The sequence below is a fragment of the Lepisma saccharinum genome, unplaced genomic scaffold (assembly GCF_977018435.1).
Source record: "Lepisma saccharinum unplaced genomic scaffold, izLepSacc3.1 HAP1_SCAFFOLD_656, whole genome shotgun sequence".
NCBI classification, from domain to species: Eukaryota; Metazoa; Arthropoda; class Insecta; order Zygentoma; family Lepismatidae; genus Lepisma; species Lepisma saccharinum.
This window is the reverse complement of record NW_028143327.1, coordinates 79,539-100,908: the sequence shown is the minus strand read 5'-3', so window position 1 is coordinate 100,908 and position 21,370 is coordinate 79,539. Positions and strand designations below refer to the sequence as shown.

Sequence of the window (21,370 nt, the reverse complement as noted above, 5' to 3'; positions counted from 1 at the left end):
GGGCAGCCTATTTTAACACAACTTTTACCTGTTTTATAGCTTTTAATAAAAAATTAACTCATAGTTTTAACTGCTGAAATCCTCCTTAAAAGCAACATGATGTGGTGAAATTCTTGAGGTACTATTTGCAGGTAAAACAATTGATTTTTTTATGTTCACAATGAAAATCATTATCTACTAAGACCATAGCAAAAAAAATCTGAACAATGTAAATCAACAGGTATTGTTGGCAAATGTATTAAATCTATTTACAATGTGTACACCACATTTCATCATGATTCACAAATTACAGTCTTAAAATTAATGTACATGTTTGTACAATGTTGGGGTTATCTGCTATTCTTACAGTTCTTGGCTGTCACGTCTACATTCACCCCATCCTCTTCTGCTTGTCAGTCTTTCTTACTCTTCAGGTAGTGGTAGGTGTTTTTGGAGAACACGTAGCTGAAACCGGAGATCAGAGTGGTTGAAGCTGTCACATACCTGCAAGAATAAGTGAAACACATTTTATACTCCAGAAGTTTCACAGGATTTAAGTTCAATACTTGTTTCAGACATCATATCATCATGTGAGAACCAGATGGATGTAACCCAAATTTACAGGAGAGAGAGAATAATGTATTCCTAGGAATATGTCTGACTCTAAAAAGAAGTCAGTAGACTGGAGATACGCAACTCCACTTTTCAGCTAGGGATTAGATGTGGAGATATGCCAATCTGATCCAAATAAATCTCTTCAGAGAAGGCACGTTAAATAAAACTTAAAACTGCATTTTCGGAGTTACGTTCCTCTGGATCTCATGTGACGATATATAATTCTAATTTTTTATTTAGACGACATATTAGGAAAAAGTTCCTCCTGCACACTGCAACATGCCCTGAATGCATATGAAGCAACATGGAGGTGAAGTGATCAGCAGCATGCTCTGGCCAGCATAACATCTCCTCATCAGGTATTAATAGAGGCTAGGTTATCTCCAGAGCTGCTCCATCTAGGGACTTCACCAGAAAATTTTCTACCTGAAGTCAACCACCCCAGTCTCATGTGGTCCTATAATAAGACTTAATAACAACAAAAGAAGCAAGTCATATACAAGTATTAAGCAAGGGAATTTTCCTGAAGAGGAGGTAAATTGTACCGTGATGGTAATGATGTGTTAATATTATAATTTGACACACATGGTATTTTACAAAAATAAATATACACAAAAGTTCCTGCCACAAGACACACACAAATATATACAGAGTCCGTCAAAAAAATGTATACACAATTTAACGAACACTAATTCTTTATTGGGTGTTAGTACTGAACTAAATTACATATCAGAGGTTTAATACAATCGTCCTACACCTTCATGTTAAGTAATTGAGGTGTTCAAAATGGCTGCCGTTAGAGGCCAGACATACCACAACGGCGAATGGTTGCTTGAACAACGTTGGTCAATGTGTCCATGGGGATTTCTGCACATGCTGCTGAAATTTCTTCACGAAGGGCATCCAGCGTAGGTGGTTTCCTGCAATACACAACATCCTTCAAGGTCCCCAAAGGTAAAAGACCAGCGGCGTTAAATCTGGTGAACGTGGTGGGAACTCAATGCACTTCTTCGTCGTATCGAGTGTCCCGGCAGATTCTCGTGTAGGAAAGCCCGCACACTTCGGTGGTAGTGTGGGGGTGCCCCGTCTTGTTAGTAGAAAAACTAACTGTTTCCATAAAGTTTGTGTGTAGCTGGCAAAACTGATGTGCATAGCATTTCCAGATATCTGGCACCAGTAACTGTATTTTCAAAGAAGAAGGGTCCTATTAAACCCCTAGATGACAGTCCACACCAGACAGTCACCCCCGGGAGATTGACTGCCTTGTTGACATGAACGTGAGGATTTTCTGGTGCCCAGTAAACACAATTATGATGATTCACTGTACTGTTTAGTTTGAATTGGGCCTCATCAGACCACACAATCATCGTCCAACTCTTCATCCTCACCTGCCATACGCTGAAACCATTCGCAGAACTCCATGTGGCGATCAGGATCATCCTTATTTAATGTGTGCATTTAATCTTGGTACGAACACTTTCCACTTGGCAGCTTTCAGAATGCATCATCACTTGCACTGCTAACCCCTGTCTCACGAGCACATTGTGTAGCAGACTTCTGAGGCGATGGTGCAAACTTTTCTAAGACCATAGCCGAAGAAGCAGTACTTGTAGCTGTACAAGGTCTTCCTGATTTTCCCTTGTGCACATCATAAATGGTACCATACATCTCAAACTTATCAAAAAGCCCTTTAATTATCAAGCGTGTTGGAGATTGTGTTGCAAAATCACGCCCCCACGCACACTGAACTTCGGCGACATTTTCAAACTTGAACCACCACTTTAGAATAGCTTCCATTCCCCAAATGTCAGGCGTGCAGCAGCCATTTTCATTCACTATCAAACGTCACGTGTTAGTCAAGAGAGCCATTCGGGTACCCACATATGTTGAGAAAACACCATACTACATGTTTCGCAGATAATTCAATGCAACTCTAAAAACAATACGCAGATACCATCTCAGTTAAAGAATGTATACATTTTTTGATGGACTCTGTATGTCATGGGAACTCACCACATGGTCTGCAGGGCAGGGTGGTCCACAAACGAAAACACAGGAGCTGCAAGGGTCGTGGCTAGCAAGACTAGCTGGACTGCCGTGTTCACTTTGCTTACGAAAGTCGGAGCCAACTGGACAGTTGCATGGGTCACATCGAAGTATCTGCTGAGAGTCCTCTGTGGAAAAACAAACCACATACATACAGTGGAATTCTAATTTTATTTTCTCTGTTATTACACTTTCCCATGTAATACATTCATTCTTTGAAGCTTCAAAGAAGAAACCTTTTTGTAAAATTTTCCCAGATTTTACATTTTTCGTGCATTGTAAACATTTACACCTTGGTCCTCTGACAACATAAATGAAAGGTTCTACTGAGGTCATGAGTAGACAAAACTTAAAATAATTCAGGCATCAGACTCTTTTATTCAGAAGCGAGCAATTTTTTCCCCAAGTATTGGCTACGAAGGCCATGAATCCAACCAAGATTACACTACACATTTGTGATCACACAATGTGATCTTACAATGTTTAATTTATTAATTAATACAAGACTGGATTAAAAGTAAATTAATTCTAGCGTTGGAGAAGCCCTCCTAAAGACAACTCTACTAGTAACAGCACGAATAAGTATGCAATACATTCTAATATATGGCCCACTCTATCATATCACTGCAGATTTTAGAATTCAGCTAACAATGCAAAAATTTATAATGGCATGTATATTATTCTGATTTAATGATACACATGATACAGTATGACAATAAAATTAATACATTGTCATAATAACATTTGAAAATGGTTAGGCTACGTTCAGAGTTCCACATTTGTGCAATAGTTATAATAATTTTGGTCATATGATTGCTCAAAATTTATTCATATAATGCAATTAAGTGTCTGAAATTACTATTTAAAACTAATTTTATTAAATATGATGTTCAAAACAGCCAATTCATATATCATGACAAAATTATTAAATTGTGCAATATTTTGAATTCATATTCATAACAGTTATTTTTTACTGACAATATGAAAAACAAATATCTTCAATCATGTGTGTTCTTTCAGACTAGCAAGAGAAGATACACTCAAATTTATAATTAATTTTATTAAAATTGTGTACATTTGCATAGACATCAAGGTTTATATACATAGGTCAACTCTTTAAAATTGTTCAATGTATAATATGATGTCATTCTTGACATGTTGTATCAACATTCAAAAAACGATAATTGTAATCACTAGATAAGTATATTGTGATATACATTGCAAAATAGGTAACAGAGCAAATATGTACATTTACTTTACAAACATTCAAGCTGTTAAGCACTTATTGATAAAAATATTTAAATAAAACAATTGAAGATAACACATGCTAAAAATCTTTCTTGAACTAGTTTCTCTGATACTAGTTGTCTGTGACTTTTGAGTAATCTCATGATGTATGGAGGATAAGTAAAAATGTGGCTATAGGTGAAGGAATGATATTTGTATAAATCTTGATATTTTGAAAGATTATACTTTGCAAGTTAATCTTTAGTAGTTTGTTTAAACTATATAGAGACATTTTTGTTCATAACAGAATCTTGAAAATGCTTTTATAATGGCATAATCTTTAAAAAGATTTGGAACTTGTGAAAAGTGTCAAGTTTAAACTTGAAGCACAAAATTATTATCTGCTTGCATCTGCATTATCAAGCTAGTAGATGAATAATGCATTACCTCAAATGGATGTTTTGAGAAATAAGACTCAAAGTGAGAAAAATATCTTCTGCATTTTGGATGTGAATTAACCATATGTGGAGTTTTAAAAATTGGAAGAATGGAAGCCATCTTGTAAATCTGGTTGAAGAAATTGACATATTGAGTATACTCAGATGTAGAACTAATGCATACTAAAATATAAGGAAAAGACTTACTCTACCTCAAAAGGAGATAATAAAGAAATATTTTCTTCATATAAATAACATTTATATGTTATAAATGTTCTTGTTAACAAATGCATAATTTGATGCTGTTGTAACTTTTGTTTTTCCTTGTTTTTTATCAATATAATTTGCATAAAAATGCTTATAATTGTTTGAACATAAACGCTATTCCTCAGCATATGTAAGCTGGTATTCCTTTTCAACATATATCTGTAGCTTCCTACTGTGCTACATTAATTTGAATTCTGACAGGTATATACATAAAATGATGTGCTAATCAAGACTTCATATTTAACCGAGGGCATTTATCAAAGTGATTGATTAGCGAGATAGATTAACTGAATTGTCTTCTCGATATTTAATCTCACTGTCTGTATCTCACTTCTCTTTTCATTTATTGTAATAACAGACAAACAAAACATTAAGAAACACATACCGTAAAGTAAAGAAAAAAAAAAGGAAAAGTAAAGTGTGCCCCTGTGCCTTGTACCACCCCATGAAGGCGTATAAGGGGTGTGGAGTTAGGGCCCTACACTTTCTTCATCACAGCCGAAGGTGGGGGTGACGTGATCAGCACCATGCCCCTGGCCACCTTTACCCTCAGGAATTTCCTCCAGGTACCCACTTTGTACGATGCTGGGTGGGTGCCAGAGCCACTATAACAGGTGGAAAAAGTCCCGGTTCTCCCCCGTTAGGTTTCTTGCATGGTAGTCAGACGCCCTAACAGAACTAACACATACTGTACTCACTATATTAAAAAAAGCATGGAAATTTCCATTAACGAACTTACTGTAAGGGAGGCGATTAGAAATTAGTTTTCAGATGAGTCAGTACAGCTAAATCTATTTGTTCAAAGGTAGTGATGTTGCTAACAATAGTAATAGTTGAAGTCAAGTTGAGAAAGACACTAGATCAGTCTTTGAGTAGGAAACTGTGGTACCTATCTAAGTCTGCTTGAAATTTTTTGCACCTCTACAATTTTTATGCTTACAAAATTCAATCTACACTAAATGTACATCACGTTTATCGTAAGTGGTTATACAGTATTATAGTTTATATGTCTATACTGTTTCAAGATTGTTATAATTAAAAAAAACAAAGCTTTACCAGCCAGTATATACTCTTTACTATGAGAGAATAAAATCTAAGAGACTGTATCCAGACACAATATATTAGTATTGTTCTCCCCTTAGCAGAGAAAGATATTTAAATAGTTTTTGGAACACAATTTAACACTGGTATGTTATTTACAAGCTCTACACCACAAGGTAGAATAGGATGGATTAAGTAAGTAAAATGTTATTTACAAATACAAAGATAGAAATAGTATTTACTTACAGGTGCAGGAAGAGACTTGTACCGGATGTAAAATCCCGCAGCTACAAGGACGGCATCTCTGGCAACTATGAGGCCTGTGAGAGGAACTGGAAAAGAAAAATAATATTCTGTAATCAACATTTTGCCTACATTATATATAGTGTAAAATAAATACAGTATGTAACACTGTTATTTGTACAAATAGAATTTCCGAGGAAAAATGTCATATCTACTAGTAAATATAATCATTTTCATATGTACCTGGAAATTAATGTTAATGAAGGTTTCACCAAAAAATGTCAATAAAAATGTTATGTTCAAAGTGTATAAACAGAGCATATAATTTCTGTGAAAAGAGAAAAACATGCTGTTTCATGCAACATTGTTATTCGTACAGGCAAGAGTTTCAATCTTCCTCGCATACAGCGCCACCGCTATTCGGGCCATTTCCTGCAGTCTGCAACTTCGTAACAAGTTTTAACATGCAGGCCCGCTCCCCATCAAACGGAATGCTGGTGTAGGTATTGTTGTAGGCCTATCGTCTATCTATCAGCGTGTTCGAAATGGGCAAGGTGAAGGAACTTAATTCCAATCTGAAGGATGTTATTATAAATTTGGCCCTTAGAAGTTATTCGTTACGAACAATTGAACAAACAGCCAATAAATCACACTCCACAGTTCAATACATAATAAACAAATTTAGAGAGGAATTTTGGGATAGTGTCATATGGTCAGACGAGTCCAAGATTAATATATATGGGTCAGATGGGATAAATAGGGTCTGGAGCAAATAAAGACAATGATCACATTAACACAGTTCCAACAGTTAAACACGGTGGTGGGTCATTAATGATTTGGAGCTGTATGTCGTCCAAAGATGTTGGTACCATCCAGTTTATTGATGGTATCATGGATGCACGTCTATTTGGACATATTGAAGAACAATGTAAAGCAGAGTGCCCAAAAAAAGGACATGCCGACTATCTACAGATTCCAACAAGACAATGACAGTAAGCATAAGGCGCAAGTTAACATGAATTGGCTAATATGGAATGTGCTCAAACTACTACAAACACCAGCTCAAAGTCCAGACTTAAATCCCATTGAGCATTTATGGGCAATTTTGAAGAGGCGAGTCCATAAAGCAGGCGTCAAGTCCAAACAAGAGTTGAAAACTGTTGTGCAAGCCGAGTGGAATAAAATAAGCTCTGAAACATGTCGTAAACTGGTTAATTCTATTAAGAACAGGTGTCAAGCAGTAATTAAACCCAAAGGATGCGCATCAAAGTATTAGAACTGTCAGTCAATTTGCTCTTAATATACTTTTTTCTTTTATATTATTAAGTGTATGAATATAAGAGTTGTACAAAAATGGCATGTTTCTCTTTCAGTTTCATTTAATTTATTATTCTTATTGGTTATACAGAATATGGGTAAGATTTTATGTTCGTAATGATATTAGTTATTGAATTGTAAAGAAACAATTTCAAAAGAGTGTATTTCCTTTCAGATACTAAAGCATTTTCTTTGAAAATCAGTGTGTACGAATATGAATGTTACATACTGTATCTCTACTAACAACACACTTGAAAGATGAAAATGCAAGAGGATGTTAGGAAAATATGTAAAACCTGATTATTCAAGGTTACTGCTGCAGTGTTAAAATCATGTGGGTTCTTCAGGAGTTAAGACAAGAATAGTCAAAGTTTAAAACATAGGAAGGTAAGATGAGTTTTAAACTTTTACTATTCTTGTCTTAACTCCTGAAGAAGCCACATGATGTGGCCAAAGCTTGAGGAATTGAAAAAAGTAAGTACATGCCTAAAGTGGACTCCACCTTAGTGAAATGATGGCATGTGGTGGACATTATGCCTTGCCTGCAATTATGTCTGAATCACTAAGACGAGGATCCAAAACGAAACAATTTCCAATTTGCACACTTACATGTAAGCTTTAATTCATCATCATCATCTTTTGCCATTTCCTGTCTCTGGCTGGGTCGGGAATTGATTGAGTTTATTTTACTTTGCTTTTCTGCCACTTTTGGCCAATCGCAAAGATGAGAATGAGTGGCGATAAGAAATTGATGAAGGGACACTCACAAAGCCTGGCCAAGCTGGGATTCAAACCCGAGACCCCTGGTGTAACATGGTGTGGTAACCACTCTGCCACGGAGATTAGCTACATAAGCTTTAATATAAGCAGCACAGGATTATTACTTTTGCTTTATACACAGCCGTGATTAAGGTGATTACATGTAGTGTGGCCATGGGAAACAGAATGATGGTTACAATGAAGAAGTCTCATTATATAGACTTTTAATAATTAAATAATGACCATGCTTTTAAATGCAATGGAGAATCAAATGAAAACAAATTTATTTTTGCTTCTTATCTAGTAGATTTCTGTATGTAGGTTTGGTTTGATTTTCTTTATTTTACTTCGCTTTTGTGCCACTTTGGCTAATTTGCGAAGATGGGGATGAGTGATGATATAATGAAATTGATGAATGGACACTGACAAACATCAATGCCCAGGCCAGGATTTGAACCCGGGACCCTTGGCGTTGTAGCGCGATGTGCTAACCACTCCACCACGGGGCCGGCTTCTGTATGTAGAGTTGCACAAGTTTGCTTCACTTCAGCACAGACCTATTGCTGATCTACATATATTTTCAACTTTGAGTAAGTGCCTGTATACCTTAAGAAGAATAAGTCTTTCGGGTCCACGTGCAGTCTCACCTATGAGTCACTGCGAAGGCTTTTCCACCCATCTGCTGACAAATTTCTGTAAGTTTTAGGCTGACAAAGGGCAAGCATTCACACTTCACTGGTGCAAGTGTGCATACGAGACACCATCTTTAAAATAACTAAACTGGCATTTTGAAGCTCACTTGATAAGTGCAACCTTGAGGTAGTTCCATAAATAACAGTTGATACCTCACGTAAATTTGAGCTGTATGCAGTCTCAATATAAATTACAATTTTACTTACGTTTCTTGCGAGTATAATACGTTTTCTTCAATTACGAACTTTCGAGAGATAACTTCTCTCTTCTTCAGGTTTCGGTGTTTTATAAGCAATTCATAAAGTCATAGTTTCGTCAAAATATTTCTTCCATAATCATCAGGATTAAGGGTTAGGTGAAATGCGAGCGGGGAAAAAGTATAGGATGATCGATTATGCACTGAAAATTTACGTCCTTTAAAGCCATCGTTTACCAAAGTTAAAACCTATAATACAAACTTATTTGTCCTCCTGCATGAATTTTTAAAAACTAAAAACCTTTAAAAGTCTAAAAACCGTTCACTATTTCACAGTCAAGTTATCTGCAACAAGCTTCCCTTGCGAATGTGGAAGCAGTCGAACCGGCTGTCTTTTGTTCATCATTTCTCCTCCCTCCCCTCCTGATTACGTCATATCTACTTCAAAATCTTGCTCTTTCGAAGCCTCGCGCCTGAAGAAGAGAGAAGTTATCTCTCGAAACTTCGTAATTGAAGAAAACGTATTATACTCGCAAAAAACGTAAGTAAAATTGTAATTTATATTGTTAATCTTGCGAGTAATTTGCACATAGTAAATATGAATGTGTATGCAGTCTGCCCTACAATTTTTATTGGACTTTTACGGTTTTGACTCGTGTAATATTTCAGAAACATCAGCTATGTTTGCATCAGACCAAAGCAACAAGAGTCCTTCCAATCCGTGAAAAAGCATGCAGAATCAACAGATCGAGGTGACATGGTCCAGTCTCAGTAACACATACGCAACATATGAAGCTGTGTGCACAACATACAATTTCAATCATACCTGGAATAAGGCCAACATAAGTTAGGCAGATGAAAAGGGTTCCCACAAGGATTTTATCAGCCATGGGATCCAGGAAACTTCCCATTTTCGATGACTGGTTTTCGAAGTTTCTTGCTATCCAACCATCCAACTAGAAAATTTAAAATGTAATAATTACCATAGAGTCTCTATCACTGTTACAAGTAAGAACTATATGATCAGAAAAATGTAAGGGAGAACAAAATAATGAGTTCAGATTTGGACAACAGCTGTATAATAATTTCCATTTCAATCAGAGTTGTCACATGTCCAGTGAGGTTACTATACTTATTTTCTAACCATTGCATAAATGTACACAATTAATTTAATTCCAATATTGGGTAGGGTGACCAGACACATACATTCAAAAAAGAGGACAGGGCATGGCGAAAAAGGAGGACAAAGCCCAAATAAAGAGGAAACAAAAAAAACATCGCAACACATTTGCCATTATTACTCTTAACCCTAGCTAACCCGAGGGAGGTAGAAAGGGGGGGGGGGGCTGTCAGACCCACCACCTCTTCATAAAGACATAAATGTAACGTACATAGAGATATACCTAGGGATCAAAATGGACCAGAGCTGACCGGAACAGCATTCCGGTTTCATAAATATCTGGAACCTTCCCGTTTCGTCTCGTCACTGTCGTAATCGGAGATAAAAGAACAGACAGCAGCATGATAACGATAGTGCAAATTTTCATTTTGAACCCTAGGCTGTGCCGGGCAGAATTTTTTGGTTGGGACGGGATTGGCACGGGAAATGTTTTTAAATCCCTGCGTTCGGAACGGGAAAAATTCGCAATGTTGGGATGGAAAATATTCAAAATTTCCCGACACTGCGGAAATCTCGATTTCTACACGTCATTTCCCATTGAGTGATTGTTTCTAATAAATTCCAAGAAGTTTCAGACACTTATACAATGAAGAAAACATCAAGAATTTGTCACTTTTTAAAATGTCCATTTGCTGGACCCTGTGGCCGAGTGGTGTCAATCTCCATGGTGGAGTGGTTAGTAGAGCGCTCTACAATGCCAGGGGTTCCGGATTCGAGTCCCGGGTAAGGCATGGGTATTTGTGTTTGTCCAGATGATAAGAAACTGAGAAACTGTAACAATTGAAATGTGTAAAAGTGAGAAAAAGTGTGAATGATGGGGATACCTCCGTGTAGGGGGTATTTAGCACATCGTGCTGCGACGCCAGGGTCCCGGATTCGTATCCCTCTCGGGCTTGGTTGTTTGTGAATGTTCATTCATCAATTTCATCATTTCATCACTCATCCCCATCTTCGCAAAATTAGCCAAGAGGCACAAAACGCGAAGTAAAATAAATAAATCAAACAAATCAATCAATAAAATGTCCATTTAAAATCCTGACTGTTACGGATCGTTTAACCTATTTCCAAAACTGAATTAATATTTTATGTAGGGTTTAGGTTGGGACAAGAAATATAATTTTATTGCCATGAACATTTCTGGCACTCTTTCATCAGCAGGGGAAAGTGACTGACTACGTTACACCCTGCCTCATATTCGTTTCTCCCATCTTTAAAACCTTGGTATAGCGTATGAATGACTCGTCCGTAACGGAAATGCAGAAATTGTATAACAGTATGCTCTCTTACGATACTGATGACATGCTTGGATAAAGTGATGGTAGATAAGCTCTCAGATGCTCAGCAAACATTGCTCAAATATTTAATGCGCTCCAAGCGATCTAAAACATCCAAGCTTTTCATGTGAAATAACAAATGATGATCCTTATGCATGGATACATTCTCTGTGCAGCACACGCTGATGCAGTATACTCTTTCCCCCCAAAAAAGGAGGACATTTGACGATTTCTAAAAAATCCACCTGGACGGCGGACAGATGCCTAAAAAGGGACATGTCCGGATAAAAGAGGACATCTGGTCACCCTAATATTGGGGCAATTTTTTCTTAATATTTCTCAATAAAATTTGCTGATTTTAAGGGAATACAAATTACTTCTTTAAACCTGTATTCAAATACATTTCTATGTGTATTGCCCTCATCTTCCTCTATAAACAGTAAAAAAAAAAAAAACATTCCACGATCAGAAATTAGATCCCTATTTATGAAAAGAACAAATATATCTATTTAAAATACAGGGTGTTTCAAAGTACGTGCAACCTAACTTTCATCAAGAATAACATGAAACCATGCATCATATTTACACCAGGTTCTCTGTATCTTCGAGTCTTGCCACTTGGTATATGTTTTTAAAAAAAATACCTACATTGTGAACTTATTCCATACAGGGAGGTCCAAAAATTAATTAAGGAGGCAAGTCAGAGAGAATTATTTTCAAGAGAGGAAAAAGATTATTATTATTTGCAGGATTACAATTCAAAGTTTTGTGACTCATACCATGCTAATCTGTGGCAAGTTACTAATAATGCTCATGTGGAATATTTGATGGGGTTTGGAACTAACAATATTATTGGTGAAGTGAAAAGAGGGCATTTTAGTGGCATATACTCTGAGTTACCAACACTACAAGTTCAAAATTTTGATTGACACAGGTAGCATGGACCCAAGTGCTGATCACACAACTGCATGGAAAATTATAAATAACAATTTTAATATAATAAATGTCACATCAAGAAGTTTGTCACCCTGTATTTTGCATAGTTTACTTGGCTTCTTCAGGGTTATACTATGAACAGGAACACTACACCCTCAAACTGCAGCAAAAAGTAGGTATCCATTAGGAAGGTTAAAATCACTGTAGTGTTACATGTAAAATGTGAAGGTTAACACATTCTCTGCCAGGTCGGTCATAATGACTGAAAATGGTGCACACCCATCGCACCATGTGTGACCGAAACATGTGGCTTGACTTTGTTGTTCCTAGGGTGGCGTCGGTCACAAGTATAACAATGAGGAGCATACGGCATGACTGACAGGGTGTGGGGAGTCAAGTGCACATAATAGTGTTTGGCTCTTCTATTTTGTACAGGAAAAAAGCAGAATTTTTCGAATTTGCAAAATAAAGTTCAATAACCACTTTGGTGCAAGAGGAATGAATTGGTGAAACCACCCTGGCAGAGAACGTGTTATTCCTATGGAAGTTGTGGCCTAACTTTTATTATGTTAAGACATTGCCACATGGAGTGAACCAAGTTTTAAATATCTTAATTTGGCAGTAAATTTCGATACACCCGGCAACACTACTTAGATTATGCTGGTGAGCAAGGTGTTGCCAGAAGTCTTCTGCAATACCACAACTGTTTGAATGGAGTGTAGGAAAGACAAACCAGTGTAGCCAGGTGCAATTAAGAATCTTTCGGAGGTGACATTTCAAGACAAAATTACGATTGTGGTTTTATGATCAGTGCTTGGGTAACTGTTGCCTGCATCTACCGTCAAAATTCTGGACTGTCAGTGTTGCCAACCAATATTATGAGCCACTATAATATTACTTTTTCACTTTGCCCATAAAATTGCCATTTCCAAACCCATTTAGTGCTGAACATGACTATCAGTTGCAAACCACAGATTAGCATGGCACCAATCTGATATCTATTCTGCCCCAAAATTGGCATTGTAAAAAATGATTTGAGCCACTAATTAATTCCTAGGTTTCCCTTATTTAATAAACTGGAAACGAAAGTACTTTCTAAAATTTTGCAATAGAAGCTTCATAATGCAGAAAACCTTATGTGAATATCTCTCCTAGTATTAACATTATGAGGGATTAAAGTTAGGGGTGCGTGACTTTCAAAACAAGCTGAAGTTAGCAGATAAAAAACAACAACACTACATTATATGTGGCAACAATAATTTGCATACCATATCAGTGACACCAGCAAATGCGAAAATTCCCAGTGCCAAGTCAAAGTCTGTGTGGAGAATAAGGTAGCCCACGTACGGAGTGAGAAGCATCCGAGTCACGCACAGTATATTTGGAATAGTCAGGACATTTTCTCTCTGAAATTGAAAAATATAAATACAACAGACCTTAATGTATTTATGTCTGCATTCTACAAGAACAAATACAAAATACTCAATATGGAAAAATAAAATTCAGATCTTTAAAAGTTTCACACCTGCACTACCAGGAAAAAGAATAGTACGTATTATTCAGAACTCATCTTAAAATAAAAAATACAGAAATAAGAGACAATTGATACTGTCCAATTTAGTTTGTACAGGGTGTGGCAAAAAGATCTGATGGTTTGTAAGTAAAAATAACGAAATATTACACAACATTTGTACATGGTTATGTATTCAAGGGATTGGGGTAGTAAAACAGGAAGTAAAAAAAAATCTTTACAACAAAGGCTTAGGCTTTGAAGTTGTATTTCTACTTACAAACCATCAGATCTTTTTGCTGCACCCTGTATCATGTTAATCAGCCAGCAACTGAATACTGCCTAAGTATCATAAGTAAAAAAAATTCTGAAAGATCTTCCACTGTTATCTAACACAAGCCAAATTAACCTGTAAGTGTAACCATTCCAACATCATTCTTAAAAGCCAACTTTCTTACAGCTACTTGTGCTTCAGAGCAAATCTAGAAAAATTTCAACCTTGATGATCAAAAGTATATATCAGTGGAGAGCAATGTGCTGTACATTTTTTATAAAGAACACCTTTAGATTATAAACTAAAATCACTTTACATGTTACGTTTCTACCCTAATCAGTTTAATTTAGTTCTCCGTCTGAAAAAGACCCTGATATAGGGTGGAAACGTAACGTGCCAAGTGTCATTAGTTTACAATAAAACTGCCTTGGTCAGCACCTGTAGTGTTTATATGGAAACAAGGCTCAATAGTACAGTAAAACCTCGTTAATCTAAACTATTGGAGGGGATAAGTTGACCAGTTTAACGAAAGTCCGGATTAACTGAAATAACCTAAAAGAACAGTAAAAGTGCAATAAAACTCCATTTATAGGAACAAAACACGTTTATTATGGTGTATTTAAAGGGCATAGGCCTAAATACACTATACGGTACAGTACAAAGTCTGCGGGAAACAGAATTTTATCAGTGGTTGACTGCCTTTTTCTTTGGAAAGTTCTCTTGTTGAATTCTAGCCACATTTAAAACCTTGCATTTTTCTTTTCTTTTTTCTTTTGCCTGCCCGGATTAAGCGAAGTCCAGCTTATCGGGGTCCGGATTAATGAGGTTTTACTATATTACCATCTTATGATTGCAAATATACAATACATGTGTTTCTAAACACTAACATTTGTCTGTAAAAACATTACCTCGTGAAATACTATTTCACAAACTTTGATTGAGAACATCCAGATTCATAGGTTGTCAATGGTGTCAGTGTTATCAATTTACTTTTATGTAGTGTTGGAAGAACACATTGGAAGAAATTTTGCTATGCAAGAAGAAAGATTGGTTACTATTTGTAAATGTCCTGGGTTATATTCTTCATGAATCATATACAAATAAATAAAATATAATAAAGTGTCAGTCTGTTACCTCTGGAATTACTCTATAACAAATAATGATAGAAAAGTCATACTCATTGGATTATCCAACAGGATGATTCCATGAAACGTGGTCCTACTCCACATGAATAACAAATGAATTAATATGGACATTATTACTGTTTTAATTGCATTAAGGTTTAGATGTTTGTGAATGCATATAATGGCATATTTCACCAATAAAAGTTACTAGCATCTGCAACCTATATGCTTCAGAAGTCAAAATTTTGTGTATTTTTAAAGCGTCAGACACACAACACACTTTTGTTAATGCGTTTTTCGCATTTAACCTATGCCAGTTTGTTTTATATTCATTCATCAGCAGACACCACAAAATACTTCATAATTCTATGAAATCAGTTCATTATCAATATTTTTATCCAATCTCATATCTAGCACCTTGAATTTTGTGTGTAAAATGTCATACATGTAACACTGGAATGCCTCAAAGTCAGTTTTCACCGTTTCAATTGATACATGAATTCAGACCTATTCTGGGTATCATTAAACCTCTTATTATGTTTATCAGTAGTTGTGCATACCTCAATTATTCCTTCCATCCTTTCCTTCATTTTCTCCTTCGCTTCTTTAAAGTCTTTCAGGACAGTCCGTCCAGTCCGCTTAATTCTCTCTTCAGTCTGCCGCAACCTCTCCGTCCTCTGCTGCAACATGTCTCCCAACAAATGCTTCTTCTTCACTTGCGACTGCGTCCCCGTCTCCTCATTGTCACTGCTAAACATCCGACGGCATCTTAAGTGGATAAAGTTGGACGACCCACGCTCTATCAACCTCAACCTCTGCAGGCTGCAAGCATGCACGATGTACCTGTTCATTCTGCAGTAAGCTAGGAACTCACTCGACACGGTCTTCATGATGACACACACTTCACTGGGGTGGCGGAAAGGTTTCGAGGCGATAGGCGTCGGGAGCCACCAGTGTGTCTGCCATCTCATTACACTGTTTCTTCCTTCGAGGGAGGTCAACTCTGTGGCAAACATACACATCCCCCTTGCAAGTCTCAACAGACCAGATTTTGATCTGAGAGTGGACATTTTATTGTAGAAGATGAACATATGGACAGTCCACTATTAACACCACCAAACTGCAAGAAATTAGCAATTGCATATTTTGTGAACAAATGCATAAAAAACCTTCTGTGACCCATTAGATATAATATAGGACACCGTAATAATGAATTTGGACGTTGCAGCATAAGTAATCGAAACTTAAATTCTGGTTCAACTTCCCCATGCATAATACTCCCATATGCTTACCTGAATAGGTTAGGTAGGTTAGGTTATGTTGCTACATGTCTAGTGTCAGGGTGTCTGACTGCCACACAGGAGACCCGGGTTCAATTCCCAGGGTGGGTGATCTACAGTTTGAATTTTTCTGGCCTTGTCCCTGCATAAAGTGGCTCTGGAGCTCACCCAGCCTCAAATCAATGGATACCTGGGGGCAACCCTGAGAGGTAAAGATGGCTGAAGCTGATGCTGATCACATCACCTCCAAAATGGCAGAGATCAAGAATGTGTGGGGCACCCTCACACCCCATAAATGTGCCTCCATGACACTGCCATATGCAAGAGCAACTTTACCTTTAGGATAGGTTTGAATGTTCATTTTCACAGGAAAAAAATAACTTATGCATGAATGTTTTCATTTTTTGTAATTTCAAAAGGTGAAAATTAAATTCTCCAAACATTAAACTTACTTCCATATTCATTCCCAATATTGTAAACGCCTTCCCCATTCACTGGTAAAAAATCATTGCTCAATTGGTTTGATTGGATTTTTGGTATTTAGCATACCCTTTCTGCCACTTTTGGCTAATCACAGCAATGAGAATGAGTGATGATATGGTGAAATTGATGAAGGGACATTCACGACAACTATCAATGTCCAGGCTGGGATTCGAACCCGGGACCCCTGGTGTCGTAGTGTCTTGTACTAACCACTCAGCCATGGAGGTTGGGCATTGCACAATTGGAACTCATACTACATGCATACTTGGGACTTTCACCAGGTGGTGTGACTATCAGTTTGAGCTATTTTCGGAGCTAATTTACAATACCGGAAGTATCTTCAATTGCTTTCAAATTCGGCATACTCACTAATTTTGGCCTCGTAATCATGAATCTGCACTTAAAATTTGGCGGTCAGGTCTAGAAATTGCAAAATAAGTCGAAAAAAGTGGGTTCGTGAACGGAGTAAACACCCTTGATTTATGAAGAAAACAACTATTTTTGGCAATGATTAGCGTTTCAAAACTATGTTTATGATGACCCTTAATTTTAACTATGCTTGCCTAACCTTACCTTACCGTGAATGGTTCGTGGGGCAAACATGTTTTCCACCTTTACGCAAGATGCCATTTTCTCACATGCAAATCAACACTCTCGCTTATTGCACAACACTTGAGCAACGTTGGTAGCAAGACCGTTGTGCGGAAAGGAAGATGTCTTCATATAGTTTCCATGTTACTGTATAAAGAATCATAGTGGTAATTGACAAGGTTATTTTTCAATTTCTAGACGTAACCGCCAATTTTTAACTGCAGATTCGCGATTACGAGGCCAAAATTAGTGAGTATGCCGAATTTGAAAGCAATTGGAGATACTTCCAGTATTGTAAATTCATACCGTATTTTCACCAGCATTTTTTATTTAAGTACATATGTTGTTAGCCTATATTTCACATATTGTGAAAGCACAAAATGGGAAAATAAAGATGAGTATTATTTTTATTATAGAGAGCAATTAACCGAACTATGGCACCTACACACAATACTATGATAATTTCTGTCTGATTATTTTTTTCAAAAGAGAAAGTGAATGTCTTGTAAAAGAAATCCAAACTTTGACAAATCACGAGACCCAGTGAAAATAGCAAAAAAAAGATAGGTTTATCACCTGATGATGGTAATCACTCAGATTATTTAATTATGAGTTAATCATGGTATGGATGCATTTTCACAGTTTAATTTCTATTTATGTTACCACATACTTCAGAGGCTTACTGATTACGTGCTGCATGCTTTCTGGGGAATGATTTTCCCCTTCTCTACTCCTACATGTGTAGCTATTTGTCTGCTAATAGCGACTGCTTACTGTTATCTTGGATATAGACTGCTGCTACTATTACGTCAAATGACACAAAGTGTGAAGGGGAATTATGTCCTTAAATACTTTAGTTGTAAGATTAGATGGATCAAAATAATGTACATAAAAGCTTCCAACTGGTCACATAATATCTGGTCTCAAGCATGAAATCGCCTTTGAGCCCTTTGTGAAAATATACCAGTTCTTATTGTCTGAGGTGAATGTATACCAAAAAAATGGGTGCACGCTGCGAATGTTCAAGAAGCTACTTTTAAAATCATAATCTGGTGAATAATACTTAGTGAAGCTGTGCTAATTACTTTCTTCAAATTCATACATCGGAGACACATTTTTTCAATTTTACACAAGAAACAACTTACGGAAATGAGTTTCTCCAAGGTTTACGTTCGTCGAGGTATTTTCTTTCATCGTGGAATATATTTGACCAGGAAATCATGTATTTTTCAAGAGAAATATCTCACAGACGCACAATTGCCATTGCTTTCGTTTGCTTGCCCTACGACAACCAGATGCTGCGTACATTTGATGATGTAAGCTCCTGTCAGTGTTTCAACCCCCCTTTTTTTACTATGCTTGCCTAACGTAACCAAACCTAACCTAACCTTATCGGAAATGGTTCGTGGGGCTATCGGTCAGCTACCATGCATAATGGTTCGTGGGGCTATCGGTCAGCTACCATGCATAATGGTTCGTGGGGCTTTCCGTCAGCTACCCGTGCATAATGTATAATTTCCACCGGTGACGAACACAATAGTAGGTATTTTTTGGTGAAGAAGGTTGAAACACTGCATACCCACAACGTGAGTCAAGATGTGCCCGTCATATTGTGTGTTCTGGAAGCGAAGAAAGGAATAAAAAAAAAGCATTCAGAATGTGAAAAATTGTGTTTGTTTTCATGTAAAAAGCATAATGGTACCTCGAACTATGTTCCGCAATACACAATTGGTAAGTACGAACCATGCGAAACACAAAATATGCGATTTTAATGTCTCTCCGATCTATGAAACTGCTACCCAAATTTCCTTCTAAAATAGTTTCTGGTATTTGAGAACACGGTAACAGTTTCATGCATCGGAGACACATTTCTTCAATTTTACACAAGAAACTACTTACGGAAATGAGTTTCTCCAAGGTTTATAACCTCCGTCGATATATATTCTTCCTAAAACTTCATCCTACAATGCAGCAGAACAATAAATAATCACTTTTCATGTAATAATATTGCGCATTTTGTGAAAATCGACAACATCATGCCGTTGTTTCCAAGATGTACCTGCAGATGGCTCTAGCGTCAGAAGTCACGCGATCTCGCTAGTGGAATCAGGGTTTCCAAACGCGCGATTTTTTTTCGAGAAACGCGAGTTTTTTTTCTTCGAGAAACGGGCGGTTTTTTGTCGAGAAAGGAAAATGGTTTTTCGATGAATTTAGGGGTGAAGTGGGTGCTAATGGAACCTAACCTAACAGGCCTAACCTAACCTCGTGTGAATGGTTCGTGGGGCTACCCGTGGATGGTTTTTGGGGCTAACGTCAATGGTTTGTGGGGCTACCCGTGGATGGTTTTTGGGGCTAACGTCAATGGTTTGTGGGGCTACCCTTGGTTGCTTTTTGGGGCTAACGTCAATGGTTTGTGGGGCTACCCGTGGATGGTTTTTGGGGCTAACGTCAATGGTTTGTGGGGCTACCCGTGGATGGTTTTTGGGGCTAACGTCAATGGTTTGTGGGGCTACCCGTGGATGGTTTTTGTGGCTAACGTCAATGGTTTGTGGGGCTACCCGTGGATGGTTTTTGGGGCTAACGTCAATGTTTGTGGGGCTACCCGTGGATGGTTTTTGGGGCTAACGAACAATGTTTCATCGAAATGTACAATTTCCAGACGTGATCCCCGGTTTTTACAACTTTCATGCACAATAGAGTTGGAAACATTGATATTCGAAAACAAAAGAAGCGTTACAATTCGCAAAGCAAGCGATATCGCCTGTGAAATCGCACCGTTACGTGCTTTCCGTAGCATTAAGGAAAATGGTTTATTTTAGCAGAAAAAGTGTTTGTTTTTGTGCAAAAAGCATATTGACACCTTCCACTATGTTCCGCAATACATAATTGGTAAGTACAAACCACGAGAAAGACAAAATATCCGATTTAAACGTGTCTCCGATGCATGAAACTGTTAATGAGAACACTTTCTAAACTTCGTGTACAGACCTTAGTAAAACTAAGAAATGGGATTTTTCCCATTCTGAAGTTCATGTAACTGTGCGAGTACTTTATACGTGACAATTGTTACACTTTTGTTGGGTATGTCAGATATCTTGAGATAAGGTGTAGGTATATTTGTCGCACATCTATTGAGAGAAGCAATATAGACATCGACATTATATATTGACCCTTGCACAAGATAACCCCAAACTTTCTGGATGCATTAAATCCTTGCAAGAGCACTTGACACTTTAATGAATATAGACTGCATTCTGGTGTAATTTATGAACGATTAACTTGTCGTATTATGAGCTTTCCTTCGAAATAGGCAATATTGAACCAATACAAGGGCCAAAGTAGAAATACCGCGTTCAGTTTTTACAGTACTTGAATTTACCTCTGTAAGTCAGCTTATTTTAAGACTCTCCTCGGTACTATAACGAGGCATGTTTATTATTTCTGACGAATCCGATGCTTATCTGAAACTCAAAACTAGTTGAACTGGTGCACAAACATAACCGGGATTATCATTTATCATGTGTTCTGCAAGAAACATGGATGCGGCCAGTCATGCATCAGCGTTGCCTGATCCTTCGCAGGTACAAAAACACAATCTTCAGGCTGAATATGAATATTTAATAATTCGAGTACTTGAGAATAATAATAATAACAAAGATCACGAATAATCATAAGAAATAAACTGCGCTCTTAAAATTGTCGTACCGTCGTACTGGCTGTAAGATCGATCTAGCGGTCAAGTTTATTTTACGTATAATTTCAAATATTCTGGATAAGAACGGCTTTATCATTGAAATCATAGATTAAATATTATTCCAACACGGAGAAGTGAAAAGCTATATTCAATACAACCGTCACGTTCACAGCATTATGAACAAACAGTAAGTTTTTAACGAAT

The 21,370-nt window shown here is 37.2% G+C and overlaps 1 protein-coding gene across 1 annotated transcript; it reads right to left on the bottom strand.

Moving 5' to 3' along the window:
- Window positions 1–223: 223 nt before the first annotated feature.
- Window positions 224–21,040, bottom strand: LOC145983116 (cardiolipin synthase (CMP-forming)-like). The gene is made up of 7 exons (XM_083116396.1): window positions 20,852–21,040; window positions 15,679–16,238; window positions 13,479–13,616; window positions 9,647–9,776; window positions 5,859–5,944; window positions 2,608–2,768; window positions 224–483 (listed from the first exon to the last, which is right to left on the bottom strand). Exons 2-7 carry the CDS (start codon window positions 16,207–16,209, stop codon window positions 393–395), a joined length of 1,137 nt encoding a protein of 378 aa, XP_082972522.1. The 5' UTR covers window positions 16,210–16,238; window positions 20,852–21,040; the 3' UTR covers window positions 224–392.
- Window positions 21,041–21,370: the final 330 nt, after the last annotated feature.